General features: G+C 28.6%; 1 protein-coding gene across 1 annotated transcript in view; it reads right to left on the minus strand.

The window, feature by feature from the left end:
• Nucleotides 1–381: 381 nt before the first annotated feature.
• The window catches only part of LOC135957080 (carboxypeptidase M), a 31,657-nt gene continuing 16,781 nt past the window's right edge, over nucleotides 382–15,257 (minus strand). The window contains exons 4-7 of the mRNA XM_065507746.1: nucleotides 12,637–12,932; nucleotides 12,400–12,576; nucleotides 12,181–12,273; nucleotides 382–732 (exon numbers count right to left, since the gene is read on the minus strand). Coding sequence (XP_065363818.1) covers nucleotides 577–732; nucleotides 12,181–12,273; nucleotides 12,400–12,576; nucleotides 12,637–12,932 — 722 coding nt within the window. The 3' untranslated portion in view covers nucleotides 382–576. The remainder of the gene's footprint in view (nucleotides 733–12,180; nucleotides 12,274–12,399; nucleotides 12,577–12,636; nucleotides 12,933–15,257) is intronic.

The raw sequence follows: 15,257 nt of genomic DNA on the forward strand, positions 1-15,257 counted from the left end.
AGGGTAACATAGAGACGAGACGAGACGGAATTGTCAAAAACCTAAGTCTGTTGTCAAAAACCTATCTCTTGCAACAACAAAATACATGCTAGTCAATGTATTTTGTTGTTGTATCAGAAATATTATTTGTTGTATTTTTGTTTGACAAATCAGAGTGTCTCGTCTCTATGTATAATTCTCTATGCTTATTACTTTATCCCCATAAAATCCCCGAAATATTTTAAAATATCCCAAACGAAATGTTTTGGTGAAAAAAAAACGATATAGCTTTTATCTCCGACAATTGTGGGCCGATTTTAAATAGCAATCTAAGTTGGAATATAACCGATATATTAAATAATTACCGACTAGAATATAATTACAAAATATGTTAAACAGATGTTTTTATGTAAATAAATATTTTATTTTGTCATTTATCTACTTTTGTCTTATTAATACTCTTATAGATATACATAATTATAATAATTTAACTTCAGCATCCATTCTGTTTAACAATAAATAATATGATGATAAAAATAATATTAATGTAAATAAGATCCGATTATCGAGAAACCCCTCGTTGGAAAACATAAACGATCAGCCAAATATATTAGAATATAAATTGTTTAGGCCATTGGTAATAGAAGAGAAAATTCCAGAGTCGCTATAAGTTTGTGAAGGTCGATAGTTATGACTTGGAGATGGTCCTGGAAGTGGCCGATATAACTGAGATACAGGAATAGTACCGGTACGCTGGAAATAATACGAACAAGTTAATAATCATATAATAAAGTACGATTTTTGTTAGAAATATTTATTTTTGTAAGCATTAAATGATAAATTAAAAAACAATTGCTGAATATAGTTGCAAGATGTTGTGTAAAATATATGATAAAAAAAGTTAGAGTGATATATTCGGTTGTGCCGAATCATACAAAAACCCTCACCTTAGTATGTACTATACATTAGAGTGTCCCGTAGGAAATGCTTTTGTAGGAATTACAATCAAACGATGCATACTGATGAGCTGAATATGGGAAAAGTTCAAAAAATATTTTATTAGAACTTTTGTTCCTCTTCCGGGAAACATATTTGTATTTTTTTTGTAGTTTGGATTTTGTGAATTATACAATTGGGGTATTCACACGGTCTCCTATTAGTCATATTGTCATAAAGTCCTAATATATTATAATAGTTGTTGTTGTGTTTTAAACAAAAAAAGTATTCTTTTATGACAAAACAATAAACATAGTTCAAATAGTCTTATTAGTTTAGAACTTTTTTGTTTAAAACACAACAAAAATTTAATTAAACTATAATAATATATTAGGACATTATGACAATACGACCAAATAGTAGACCGTGTGAATACCCCAAATACATATATTGAAATATTCAGTTTCGAATAATCCAAAATATAATATATTTTTTTATTAGAATGAATAATATTTTTAAATTTAGAATAAAAAATTATTCGATCAATGATTGTCGATTAATCGAATAGTCGAATAAATTTATTTTCATGTTAAAATAAAAACAATTTTGACTGAACTATCTCAATGAAACAATACCACTAGTTAATAATGTTATTCCATGTTGGTTACATTGAAAATTTCATTAGAATTCGACTATATAAAGTGTCCCACAAAACTAAAGCACGGACTGATGCTTATTACAAAATACACAGTAACATTTAAATAATGGCTTATTTCATATTATTATTATTATTATTATTATTATTATTATTATTATTATTATTATTATTATTATTATTATTATTATTATTATTATTATTATTATTATTATTATTATTATTATTATTATTATTATTATTATTATTATTATTATTATTATTATTATTATTATTATTATTATTATTATTATTATTATTATTATTATTATTATTATTATTATTATTATTATTATTATTATTATTATTATTATTATTATTATTATTATTATTATTATTATTATTATTATTATTATTATTATTATTATTATTATTATTATTATTATTATTATTATTATTATTATTATTATTATTATTATTATTATTATTATTATTATTATTATTATTATTATTATTATTATTATTATTATTATTATTATTTTTATTATTATTATTATTATTATTATTATTATTATTATAGGAAGAATATAGACTAAAAAACTTATTGTAGATTTAAAGCACAAATTTATTAACATAAAGTGATTTGCTTTAAAAACCATTAATAAAAGTATTTTATTATAGGGTAACTTCGGCTAATGAAAATACAAACTTCGGTTTTGTATTTTCTAAATTTTGGCCGCAATATATCGTTACCTTAATATAGAAAGATGTTTTTTGTACCTGCGAGTTGTTTAGTTTTCCCTAATTTATTTGACACGTAAAAAACATAAGGTAGACATGTTATACATCAATGGATAGAGGATTTTGTCTACTTTTCAAAAATGTATAAAACTTTTGACAATTAAAAAATTCTTGGAATACTTTTTTGAAAAATATGACAAAAAATGTTTTTTATTGAATTTTGCATAGATACAAATTTTTCAAATTGAAATAAATTTTTTATTTATGAATATTTTTCAATGAAATTTCACAGTTATGTAGATTTTTCTATTTAAAATGGAGAAATAAAAACAAAATTTTGAAATTTGTTATCCAGTATCCCGCAATTCCCAAAAAAATCTTGAAAAATCCCAAAAATGGGATTTTTGGCTATAATATCCATAATAGCTGCGGGGTTATCAGAACCCTTTACAAGATAATTAAGAACTTATTGGGCCATCTAAAATAGGTTACTATATTTTGATATCGAGTATATTCGAATATTCATTTAAAATATTTGGCGTAAAGTTAGCTTTTCAAAAAGTACAAATTCATTATACATCCTCTTAGAAAATTTTTAGATAACTTAAAAAGAATAAAAGTTCTTTTTTCCCAAAAAAATTGTGAAAAATCGCATTTTTTAATTTTTTTTTAATTCAAATGAATGTAACTTTGGACTCAGTCATGATTTTTAAACACTTCTTTCTTTATTTGATTTTTAAACACTTCTTACTTTATTTGATATATAGATCTATTGTTAATCCTATAAAAGAAAAATGAATAAAATCGGAGAATATTTGGAACCGCGGTCACCAAAAAACTGATGTAGGGTGGGTAAAAATGTTGAAAATTAAATTTTCAAATGCGAATATCTCCTAAGCTATAAGAGATAATTGATAGCTGCAAGACAAGGAGATTCTGTATGTGTAATTTTTTTTAAATCGGAACACAAACGAAGAAATAGGATCTTTTTAAAAATTGAATATACCCGAGGTGTCCTATTTTGGGAACCCCTGGTGCCGCTCCTGGTGGGGTCATGAGGTCCAAATTCAAAACTTAAACTCGACTACACTTCCTCTTTGCGCATGTGAAATTTAATTCGGCGTAAGGGTTTAGAAGTTACAGATTTATTTCCCTCTTTTTTTATTCTCATACCACTGTGTGATGTTAAATAATTCGCCAACGCATCTTAACGTGAGTTGCTTTTTATAAGTGTGTTTTAATTTTATTTACATTAAAAAATTTAAGTAAATATAACGAAAGTGAAGTAAATAAATGGTTTAAAAACCAAAATATAAAAGAAAGCAAATTGAGTTTGATATCAAATTTATGTTGATGCAGATGAAGGTGAAGACCCAGGCAGTGCAATAAATGAGAAGATCACCGAATCCAGTGACGATAAGTATTGTAAATATTTAAAAATAAATGTAAAAAATAAAGAAATTATTATTTATTTTAATTACCATAAACAATTGAGGGCTTATTCAGAAAGGAAAAATTGACAACGGTGAGGTACCAAATCGTACACGAACGGTATCAAATCGACAACTTATGGTGTCAAATTGACAACGGTCTGGATTCAACTCGTACACGAACGGTGACAAATTGTCAACTGTCTGTTATAAAATAGTACACGAACGGTGTCAAATCGACAACGGTTGGTGTCAATTCTGCAACGGAATGGTGTAATTTTTTCGTTGTCAAATTGAGATCGTTCGTGTACCATTTGTACACATACGGGGTATGTGTACATAGTTCAAAAAATAATTTTAGTATCCCTCACACTTGCAAAACAAAAGTTGAAATTATTTATATAATTTTTTTTGTTTAAACAAATAGTATTACCTACTAATCTAAATATGCTTAAATACTTACCAAATACATATATGCAAAACTACGTGTCCACTTTAACTATATAAAACAACCAAACATTAAATTCTGCTATGTAACAAATTTTGTTTTTTCAATACAGGAATAAAAATCCACCAAATCAATGTCGTTTCAAAGTAGGTGTAAAGTAGCGCCGAGCGAACTTTAAAATTTGTACATTTAATAATGGTTTAATTCAATGGAAAACCGTACTTTTCTCTGACGAATCATAGTTTAATTTAAAATGTGCTTATGGATTAAAGTTAGTACGTAGACCAACAGGACAACGCCTTAATCCACCGTGAAACACGGAGGAGGTTTGGAATGTTTTTCCGGCCATGGTATCGGACCAATTCATAAAATAAATGGTATAATGGATAGTTTTATATACAAAGACATCCTGCTAAGGAGGAAATGTCACTTAAATGGAGATTTCAACAAGACAACGAACCCAAACACACAGCTAAATGTGTGAAAGAGTGGTTAATGAACAATAAGACTAATGTTTTAAAGTGGCCATCCATCACAATCGCCTGATCTCAATCTCATACAAAATCTATGGGAAATTGTAGATCTCCAAATTGTGCGCTGCACGATAATTGTGAAGAAACGGTCGAAATTTATATTCTCAATTAATAATTTGAAAATGTGCTTTAGTTTTGTCGCGTACAAAAACGTTTGCTGGAAATATTATGTTATTTTTTGTTTTGTTGTAATAAACGTGGTAAAAAAATAATGGCAATTGAATAGAGTTTCTCATTTCTCAATTATGGTGTTTTCTTATCTGTCATAAATGATGCCTTTAGTCTGCCTTTTACCCTTCTTTGTGTTCTTTTCTGAAAAAAAATGTAGTTTGGTAAGCGTATAACGTGTTCTTTTCAAATAATGTTACTCTAAAACCCTGAATATATGCCACATGTTTCACCCTCAATTTAATGAAAGGGTTAGAAATGCAACACATTGTGAGGTTATGGGTACATAATGGTACAAAATATATAGGCAACATTTTGTGTCAACAAAGAAAACACCATTAGTTTTGTTCGATACTGTATATATACATATATTTTTTTGAATCAGAATATATCTATCTATATCTACATATATAAAAATGGATGATTGTATGTGGGTATGTATGTATGTTCCGAATGTACTCAAAAACGACTGGACCGATTTTAATGACATTTTCAGAGAATCTTCAGAATAGCCGGGCGGGTAACACTGTAAAGTCAGATTTTTGATTTTCGGTATGTGGGCGGATGGGCGTGCCAAAATCAAATTTTTACATTATACCGCTAATACCATCTATATATATAAAAAACTTCTGGACCGATTTTGATGAAATTTTCAGGGAATCTTCAGAATAGCCCAGGTGGTAACACCATATAGTCAGATTTTTGATATTCGGTCTGTGGGCGGAGAGGTGTGTAAAAATCAAATTTTTACATTATACCGCTAATGCCATCTATGTATAAAAACAGATGTGTGTATATATGTTCCATATGGATTCAAAGCGGCTGGACTGATTTTGATAAAATTTTACGGAATCTTCAGAAAAGCATAGCGGGTAAGACTGTAAATCATACTTTTATTACAATAACTATGATGACTACAGAAATCACAAGGATGTACTGATTGGCGCAATGAACAAATATTACTTACATTGCAGCATTTTGAAGTTCCCTAAGGAATCCCCGGGAATGTGCTGTTCGAACGGTAAAGTTATTCTGCCACCAGTTATTGAGCCGTATGCGCTGTTTCTAAGTTACATTTCTTTCAAATTATCCAAAAGAACAACTCATGCTTTCAAATGACGTCGGTTTCATGCCCACCTTTAAAGTTCAAGGCCAAATGTACCACAGCTACAGAAGCCGAACGCTATCAACAAACATGCGCTGCAATACCCTTCTGCAGAAACTTTCTCAAAACAATTGTCGGACATCGGAAATGGAAAAATTCCAATTGATCTCTCCACAAATGAGATTTCATTCCCGGACTTCTGCCAAATGCAAATGAATATTCAAGACGTTGTCGACAAAATATTCCCAAGTCCTACAACCAACTACAACAATTCGGATTGGCTGTGGGAACATGCAATTTTGGCACCAACAAATTATGATGCTAGCAAGCTCAATAAGCAAATACATTTGAAACTGCCTGGCGAAACAATACAATACAAATAGATTGGCACAGTAAAATGAACGAAGAACAAGCCTTCGATTATCCTACTGAATTTTTGAATTCATTGGTACCAGCCCGAATGCCACCACATGTATTAACGTTGAATGTTGTATCAACGACTTTGTCCGACACTGTATATTAAATTCGATGTGCAATATAAAATGTTTTCAAAGGGCCGGCAACGCGGACCGGATTTAGCTAGTACTGTATAAACATCATGTAAATAACGATCCTAAGGTATCAGAACCAAGGTAAGCTGTTTATCTTCCAAATTGTAGCGGAAAGTATAAAATAATTTTGGCCTTCCTATTCGCATTATACCATATACAAATCATATTGAACCGAAACCCTTATATTCTGGTCCATTATAGTCCAGTATAATTTGAACCAGTAACAATTCTTTATTTCTTTGTTCTCTTGTAACAATTCTTTATTTCTTTATATTTACACAACAAGTTAAATATTTAGTCACTATCTTTTAACATACACTTTAAAAACCAATGATATCCTAACTGCTCTGCAACTCGCTGCAACTATTTTTCTACTCAGTGTCATCTTCTAGTTTCATGAATTACACAGGGCAACAAATTCCAGTAGTACAAATATGAACCACATTTTAAATTCTATTGAGAGTTTTTTTTTAATTTTTAAGTAAAATTTTGAATTTTTTTCGACGTTTCTCCACATAATAAATGATTACTCAAAAATGGTTAGTCCGATATTATTAAAGTAAACTTGTACAAATTTTCATATATATATTCCGTTTCAATCGGCTCAGTGGTTTCGGAGTTATAATAACAAACTGAAGCAAAAAATATATTTTTTACAAATAGCAATTTTTTTGTTTTAAAAAACTCGTGAAAAATGAGCGAATTCTCTTAATTGTGTATAAATTCGAATAGAATCAATCGATTTTTATGATCGATATCTCATTTTGTTGATATTGTATGTGGCTTTGCGATAAAGTAATAAACCAGAAAAATTTCTGCCCTTTTCGATTTTTCATGAGTTTTTTAAAACAAAAAAATGGAGAAACGTCTAACAAAATTTATAATTTTACTTACAATTTTTTTTTTTTAAATCTACCGATCTTGTACTTAGGTAGCTATGATGCACTAATTATATATAGTGGTTAGTCAAGTCTTTTTTTGCTGTTGACCTGTGTTATTTAACGAACAAAGGAATTCTATTTCCGCAATGATCACCTAGAGCTTTTATTCAAATTGATAATGCCATTTCGTAACAATACATATTATATATCCCTTTTTTGATTCGGTAACATTTGTAGAGGATCTTCCAATAGGGACTTCTGAACTTTGACAGTTAATAGCGGCCATATTGTTGAAGCTACATCTGTCGTATTTATTCAGTTCAACAACACGTCCAATTTATTGTTTAACAATATGAAAGTCGTCGTGCTGTTATGTATATATATTATGGAATTCCAAAATCCGAGAAAATAACATAAACTTTAAGACAATTAGTACTCCACATCACCGGAAATTTGTGCACATGAATCGGAGATGTTAGTCAGCATCTTACAATAAAATTAGATTCCCTCTAGTAAGAAAATAAAATGTTTTTATAAAATAAAGGTTTCCCTGCGTTTTTATCCGACAATAATTGTTTTCGTTTCGTTTACAGAATTTTTATTAAATACTTGCTGACCGTCCCGGTTTCGCACGGTAGCTATTAATAGAATTTTACTTCGTATGGGAGGTGCCACATTCATTGTACCTATGTATATAAGTCAATTATGAATCTAAACCTTCCACGGACCCACTCAAACACACACAAAAAATTTCATCGAAATCGGCCCAGCGTTAAGGAGGAGTTTAGGTTATACACACGTACAAAAGAATTATATACAGTGGTGGCCAGGAATTTAAGACAAAAATTGTTTGCTAAATTCCATGTAATTGTCAATTATTTTTTCAAATATTTCCACAAATATGTATGCATGAGGACTGTTTTAACACACAAGTGTGTTTTATTCGACTGTGTCAATTCATACATATTCACCATGAACACATACAATTTTTCTACAACTTGATCAAAAATTTTTTTTTAAATAAACATATTTTCTCACATTTATATCATTATAATTTTATTATTATAAAATATTTGGACCAAATTTCGTATTTTTAGTTCCATTAGTTTCGGTCATATCAAGTTATTAACAGCGGATGTTCGCTGTTAATAACACAGGAACAAAATTGACATTTTGGTTTGGTGCCGCGGAAAATGTTTTTGATAAAATGTGTATGGGACATTTCATAGTCAAAACTATCTTTAGTTTTTTTTTGAGCAGCTCTTGTTTTTAAGATATCGCGGTTTTATTTTTTTTGGTTATTCTGTATTTTTTCCCTTTTTGTTGGGTTATTTCATAAATGGAGACTAAAATTAAAAACGCATCTTTGTATTGGTATTCTACACAAAATTATCTTTTCTTTGACATCAATTTTGTTTATCTAAGTTTCAGGATATATTGGTGATATCGCAAGGATGTTGAAAATTAACTTTTTTCAGTTTCATCCTTATAAGTTTGACCTATGGTAAAAGGGTTCAAAATTTTTTCACTATATACAATAAAAACTTATCAATAAACTAATTTATATAAAAATATTAAAAATTCGCTGAAAATATACTAAACTATTTGGCAAATATCTCAAAGTTTTACAGTATTTATCATATGTATTTCATATTAAAAAAAACTATATAAATGTTCGTAACTTGAATGCTTAACACCTGTTTTTTTTATAAATATAATTTCTCTTGTTATATTATTTCATTATGGCTAGTAAGATGAGATGCTGTGTTAAAAATCCTAATATGTTTTGTTACATTTGTGACGAATATATGTTAAAAGATCAGCGAAAATCAATTACAATACTGTTCTCCAATTGTATTTTGTTTACTTTGGTATTCAAATTCGCAACATAGACAATTCCTGGATATATAATGTAGAAATAAATCTATACATTTGTAAAAATTTATTTTTTTCTGTAAAACTAGTTTTTTTAAAAAAAAATTTAAGATATTTTCACCAAAAACGCTGTAAATCACGTAAATACAAAATTCGAAATATTTTAAGAACGTCAAATGAAGTATTTACATTTAGATTTAAATGTGTATTAAAAAATAAGACTAATGACTACCTAAAAATTTATTTATAAAAAAAATTGTTTTTTAGGATGTAAAATTTCGGGATATTATCTAAATATTTCATTAAATTTTTAACTAATTTTTCATTTTAATTAAAAACTATATTCGCTATAATGCCTTGAATGTGCAGTGATAAATTTTTATTTAAAATTTTCATAATGCACAATTTTATTAAGGATAAAGCTAAAAAAGTCAAATTTCAACTTTCCCGAAAGATCAGACAAATATGCCAAAATATCCATTAGAATTATTATACTAAAAAGAAGCATATGTTTATGTAGACCAGTCTCATGCTAAAAAAATTGCACATTCTTAATTGCATTACCCAAAATTTTGAAGAAAAACACAAAAAAATAGGGTATTCAATGAAAATATAAAAACCGCGATATTTCGAAAACTCGAGCTGACTGGAAAAAAACAAGTATAACATAGTAATGAGGGTTCATCAACGTGTACAAAAGGTAGTTCAAATCTCGGGCACCAAAATCTCTGTTCCGCAGTGTAATATATAAGTATATATATGTTCCACATATCTTTGTCCATATATGTTTTACCGATTTTTCCAAACATTTTTCAGAAACTAGAAACATTAATAATAAATTTCATACCCTTAGAGGTACTTTTATTTTGGCTCTATCGCACTTAAAATTCAGTTGATGAAAAAAATTCAAGTATTTGTCTTAAATTGGTGGCCACCACTGTATGTAAAGAAGAAAGATGTAAAATTCTAATTTATTTCTGTACATTAATATTAATTAATATCATCATCATAATATTAATAGGCAAGTCGATTTCTTTAGACCCTTTACGCTCACATTATACATTCAATTTGGGCAAAAAATATACCATTTTAAAGGGATTTATTCACAGAAGTGCAGAATATATATTTTATTGAAATCGGTTCAGTTTTTTTAGGAGTTATAAGCGTTTAAAGATGTTACCAACACATATGCAAAAACGTGTACATGTGAACCTTAAGCAAAAAAGTAAACAAAGCAATGCGTGTTTGTGCAATATGTTGTTGTAAATAAATAAGAGAAACAATTAAACAGTATTGATTTCGCTCTGTTTTAAGTGAGAGTTGTTATAGAAAACAAAGAAGAAGACTTTAGTAATTTAAATTCGCTTTAATAAATATATTTTGAAGGTGTTTTTTTATTTTCTAACTCCCATATGCATAAACAATTTTTAAATTTATCAAAGGTTTATAAAACAAAATTTGTTTTATAAACCTTTGACAAATTTAAAAAACTGTTTATGCATATGGGGGTAAATATGTAATTGTAGATAAGTAAATATTTATTTTATAATTGTGACGATTTTCAACGGTTTATCACTGCATGAAGTTTAATGAAAAATGGGACGGGTCGGAATAAATGGTGAGTCGCCTCCCATACAAAGTAAATAGTTATTTCTAAATATTTTGTGAAATATAATTGCAAGATTCTTCAAACTTAGTCTAAATGGCTCTTTTATAAATTTTCATAGTTTCGCTGAAATTTTTCGGGATTGGAATAGTGGGCGTGGCACACCCTGTACAAAGTATGTAATTAATTTCGAATATCTGTAGAACTATAATTGTAAAAGTGTTTAAACTTTTAGCGAATTAATTTCTTATTACTGTGCGGAGTTTAGCAGAATATAGACGGAATTAGATTAGAGGGCATAGCACCCAAAATGGGAGAGGTCGGAAAAGGATGTGAGTCACCTCCCATACAAAGTAATAATTGCAAGGTTCTTCAAACATTGTCCGCATAGATCTCTTACCATTTTACACAGATTGGCTGAAAATAGTCGGGATTGCATTAGTGGTTATGGCGCAAAGTAAATAATTTTTAATATCTGGAGAACTATAATTCTAAAAGAATTTTAACTCTGTATCAATCAATTTATTACCATTCTAAGGAGGTTAGCTAAAAACGAATTTATTCCTGATCCCTGTTCGAAGTTTAGCTAAGCATGATCGGCTTATTAGGATTGACCCCTCCCTTATAAAGAAAAGTTAAAGTAAAGCTTGATATTTACATAAAAGGTTTAAAAATGGGTGGGATCAGAGCAGTGGAGTGGTATCTCCCATACAAAATTAGTTAGTTATTTTCAATTAGTTATATTATTTCAAGTGAACTGTAATTGAGAGATTCTCAAATTTTGTATGTGTTATTTTCGTATTTCCATTCATATTTTTCTAATTTTACTAGGGTAGGGGTAGCGAAGTGCACCGGGTTATGCTAGTATTAATAATAAGATAAACTTCAATGTTATTTATTGAAAATTTAATTAAGAAAACAATATGAAAATACGCAACTCTTCGTGTCCCATATTATTTTTCCCACACTGTATATCTACTCCATTTTAAAATCGTTGTTTTAGAGAGAAATAATCTAATCATTTTGGAATATAATTGTGTGAATATTTTTGCGATTAGTCCTTATTGTAGTTCCAACAGAAGATGTAGAAGTCTGTGGAAAAATGTTTATAAAACATAATCAGAAATAATAATAATGCAAGACTTAAAAAAAAGAGAGTACTTTAGTTACAGAAATTCTAATTACATATACATATATATGAGATTTAGTGGAGCATGCTTCTTTTTAATAGAGCAAATATTTGTTATTTATTGAAATGTTTAGTAGTAATTAGTATACACTAAATATTCTTACCGTGGATGGCTGTAAAGTGACATTTAACAGCGTTGGATGTTGTTCTACCACCACAAATTCGACTTCACGCGGACTAAATCCTTCAGCAAAAACCTATTGCGTAATTAGTTTATCATTATTTTGCTTAATGGTGTGTATTAACTATTAGACTGACACACAAAAAACTGTGATTTTGTGATCTAGAATGTATGTTTTTAAATTATGACATTTAGTACATACCTCCAATTTGTAGTAGCCAGGCAGCAAAATTCTCCAGAATTCTCCATGTTTGGTTGTTTGAAATCCTACGTCTCTACCTTTTATTTTTAATGATGCTCTCTCTACTGGTGCATTGTTTGAATCAAGTACAAAACCTTGTACTCCTCTATGTGCCTCAGCCAAAAATTTTATTAAGGACTAAAGGAAAAGTTCGTTAAAACTTAATTTAAAATGATTTGTTTGATTGATTTTACTTACCAATTGATTGTCTTCCCAGTATTTTTTTAATTCGTATGACGGTGGATATTTACAGCATGATATTTCCAGTGTTACCTCCATACATCCATACCAAACATATTGATAATCTTGCATACCGCCAGTTAAAGGATACCATGCAGCTCCATTCGTAATGCCATTTTCAAAGGCAGGCGTTGCTGATTTACAAGCTACTCCTCTTGACATTTTGGCGTGATTTTTAGCGTACACCAGCGAAAGATGTTTAAAAATATCATCGTCAGGTGTTAGAGAAGGGGCTGCGGAGTACGTTTGAAACACTGCACCCAAAGGACATGTGAAATTAAAATAATGAAAACGTTTATAATTATTGCTTTTGTATAAAGAACATTAAACATAAATTACAATAGAAAATTAATAATAACGATGACAAAATGCACCATTATTACTCTAGTCTTACTCTAGATTATCTAAATAAATTTCAATTACTCACTCGCACATAAAGCCGATGATCTACAGATTCCTTTTAATCGCCATATTGGATTTACGTAAGTAAGAAAATTGTAACATAACTTTATAAAACTGATAACAGTAACAAATAGTATGAAACATGAACATCAATCAGACCTGGGTTAAGAAACTAGATTTACTTTGTATGGGTCTAATATTTTTTGATGTTCTTTAGTATGTATATGTACACGCAGAGAAAAAATATGGTTCGACATGTTTACGACAACTATAGTATGTTCGTTGTAACAATATATTGTTGTAGTAAATATATAATTGTTGTTTTATTTTAATTTAAACAATATTTTAGTTACTGTAAACGTTTATATATTCATGTACAACCATTAAATGTTATAAATATGAATATGGTTCACCGAATGATTCGGACAACTAAATAATTATAAATAGGTAAACATATTATTATTATGTACAACCATTAAATGTTAAGTTTCTACACGCGTAGTCATAATTTGTTTAAGACGCAAACAAAATATGTTTACTTTTAATAGTCTTTTTCCCCACCATTTGTGAGTGTTGGTCTTTTTCTAAGCTAAAATATTTTTACAAGTAAATTTTGAGTGTCTGCAATTCTCATTCGCTCTATAGTTTTATTTGTATATTATCTTTAAATTCCCTAGAGCGAATAAAAATAAATTTCAGTGAATTTATTAATAATATTTTAATTGGGAATTTAGTACTTAAAACTAAAATCTATTAAAATAAATATTGTATTTTCAAAAACAAATGTTAATAATAATATGATTACTTTGGATCTTAATATGATTTCATTGGATCATAATATGATTTAATTGGGTCATAAATATGATTACTTTGGGTCATATTATATTTTATTTTATATCATAATATGATTATTTACGAACATATTATAATATTTTATGATAATAATAATGATAATAATATGTTTTGGACAACAATAATAAATCTTAGCATAATATGTTGCTCTTAGATTATGTTTACCACAACCATGTTTTTTCTCTGCCTATATGCATATCGATTTTCGATTCACGGGTTCTGGTTATCCGATTGTCCCTAGTTTTATATTGTAACTAATCAGTTAGTTTTAGATACTGATGAACAAAATTAAACCCACGCAAAGTAAATCCATTCTAAGGGCATGTGTATGTACATTACACCACGTATAACCACTACGTGGTAGACAGTAGTGTAATGATAACGAAAACGTAATGTAATGAAACGCAAAATATATGTATATATGGGGGATTTCATGTCAAGTGAACCAACTTTTTAAATTGATGTCTTCCGATATGTATTATTTATTTGTATTATATACATATACTAGCTGACCCGGCAAACGTTGTTTTTCCATACAAATTGTTCATACAAAAATACTGAAATTATGATTACTGAAATTGGATGGGTAGGGAGAAAATTTGTACATTAGTGTTAGTTATTTTCTTAATACCAAATACATACTAACAAAACAATTTAGAGAACAAAATAGGAAACATTTTTCTGGATAAGGGCATCCTAATGACCTAGCCTTATAAAATATTTCATAAAAATCAGTAGAGCCGTTTTGTTCCAGTTGAAAGTTTTGGATATTGCTCATCTAAAAATAATAAAATCGCGGTATAAAAATGGATGGTGAGGGTAGGTGGGGTTATAGATATTTTTGATGCCAAATAAAAAATGTGATAAAAGTTTTTGGCAAACAATTTAAACAAATTTTCTGGATAGCGACCTAGCGATATGAAATATACTTTACGACCTATTCTCATATCTACCAAATGTACATACAAAATTTCAAATTTTATTTATATGTTAATATCAGACTTCGTTCTGCTTAGAAAATTATTGATTTAGATACTTACTCCCATATGCATAAACAGTTTATAAATTTATCAAAGGTTTATCAAATAAAATTTCCATACAAAATTAGTTTTATAAACCTTTGATCGATTTAGATTGCGAAGCATGATGAAAACTGAACCAACCTTCAATTGTAAATTATGCGGTGGCAAGCCAGACACATCCAATGAATTCAAAAACTCAATTGGATAGTTGGTAGCTTCAGACGATGGATTTGAAGGAATGTAGTGAACCAATCATTTGACTTTGAATTGTGTAGTTTAAGTGATCCACATCATTGTCCTTTG

The sequence above is a fragment of the Calliphora vicina genome, chromosome 4 (assembly GCF_958450345.1).
Source record: "Calliphora vicina chromosome 4, idCalVici1.1, whole genome shotgun sequence".
In the NCBI taxonomy this organism is placed as follows: Eukaryota; Metazoa; Arthropoda; class Insecta; order Diptera; family Calliphoridae; genus Calliphora; species Calliphora vicina.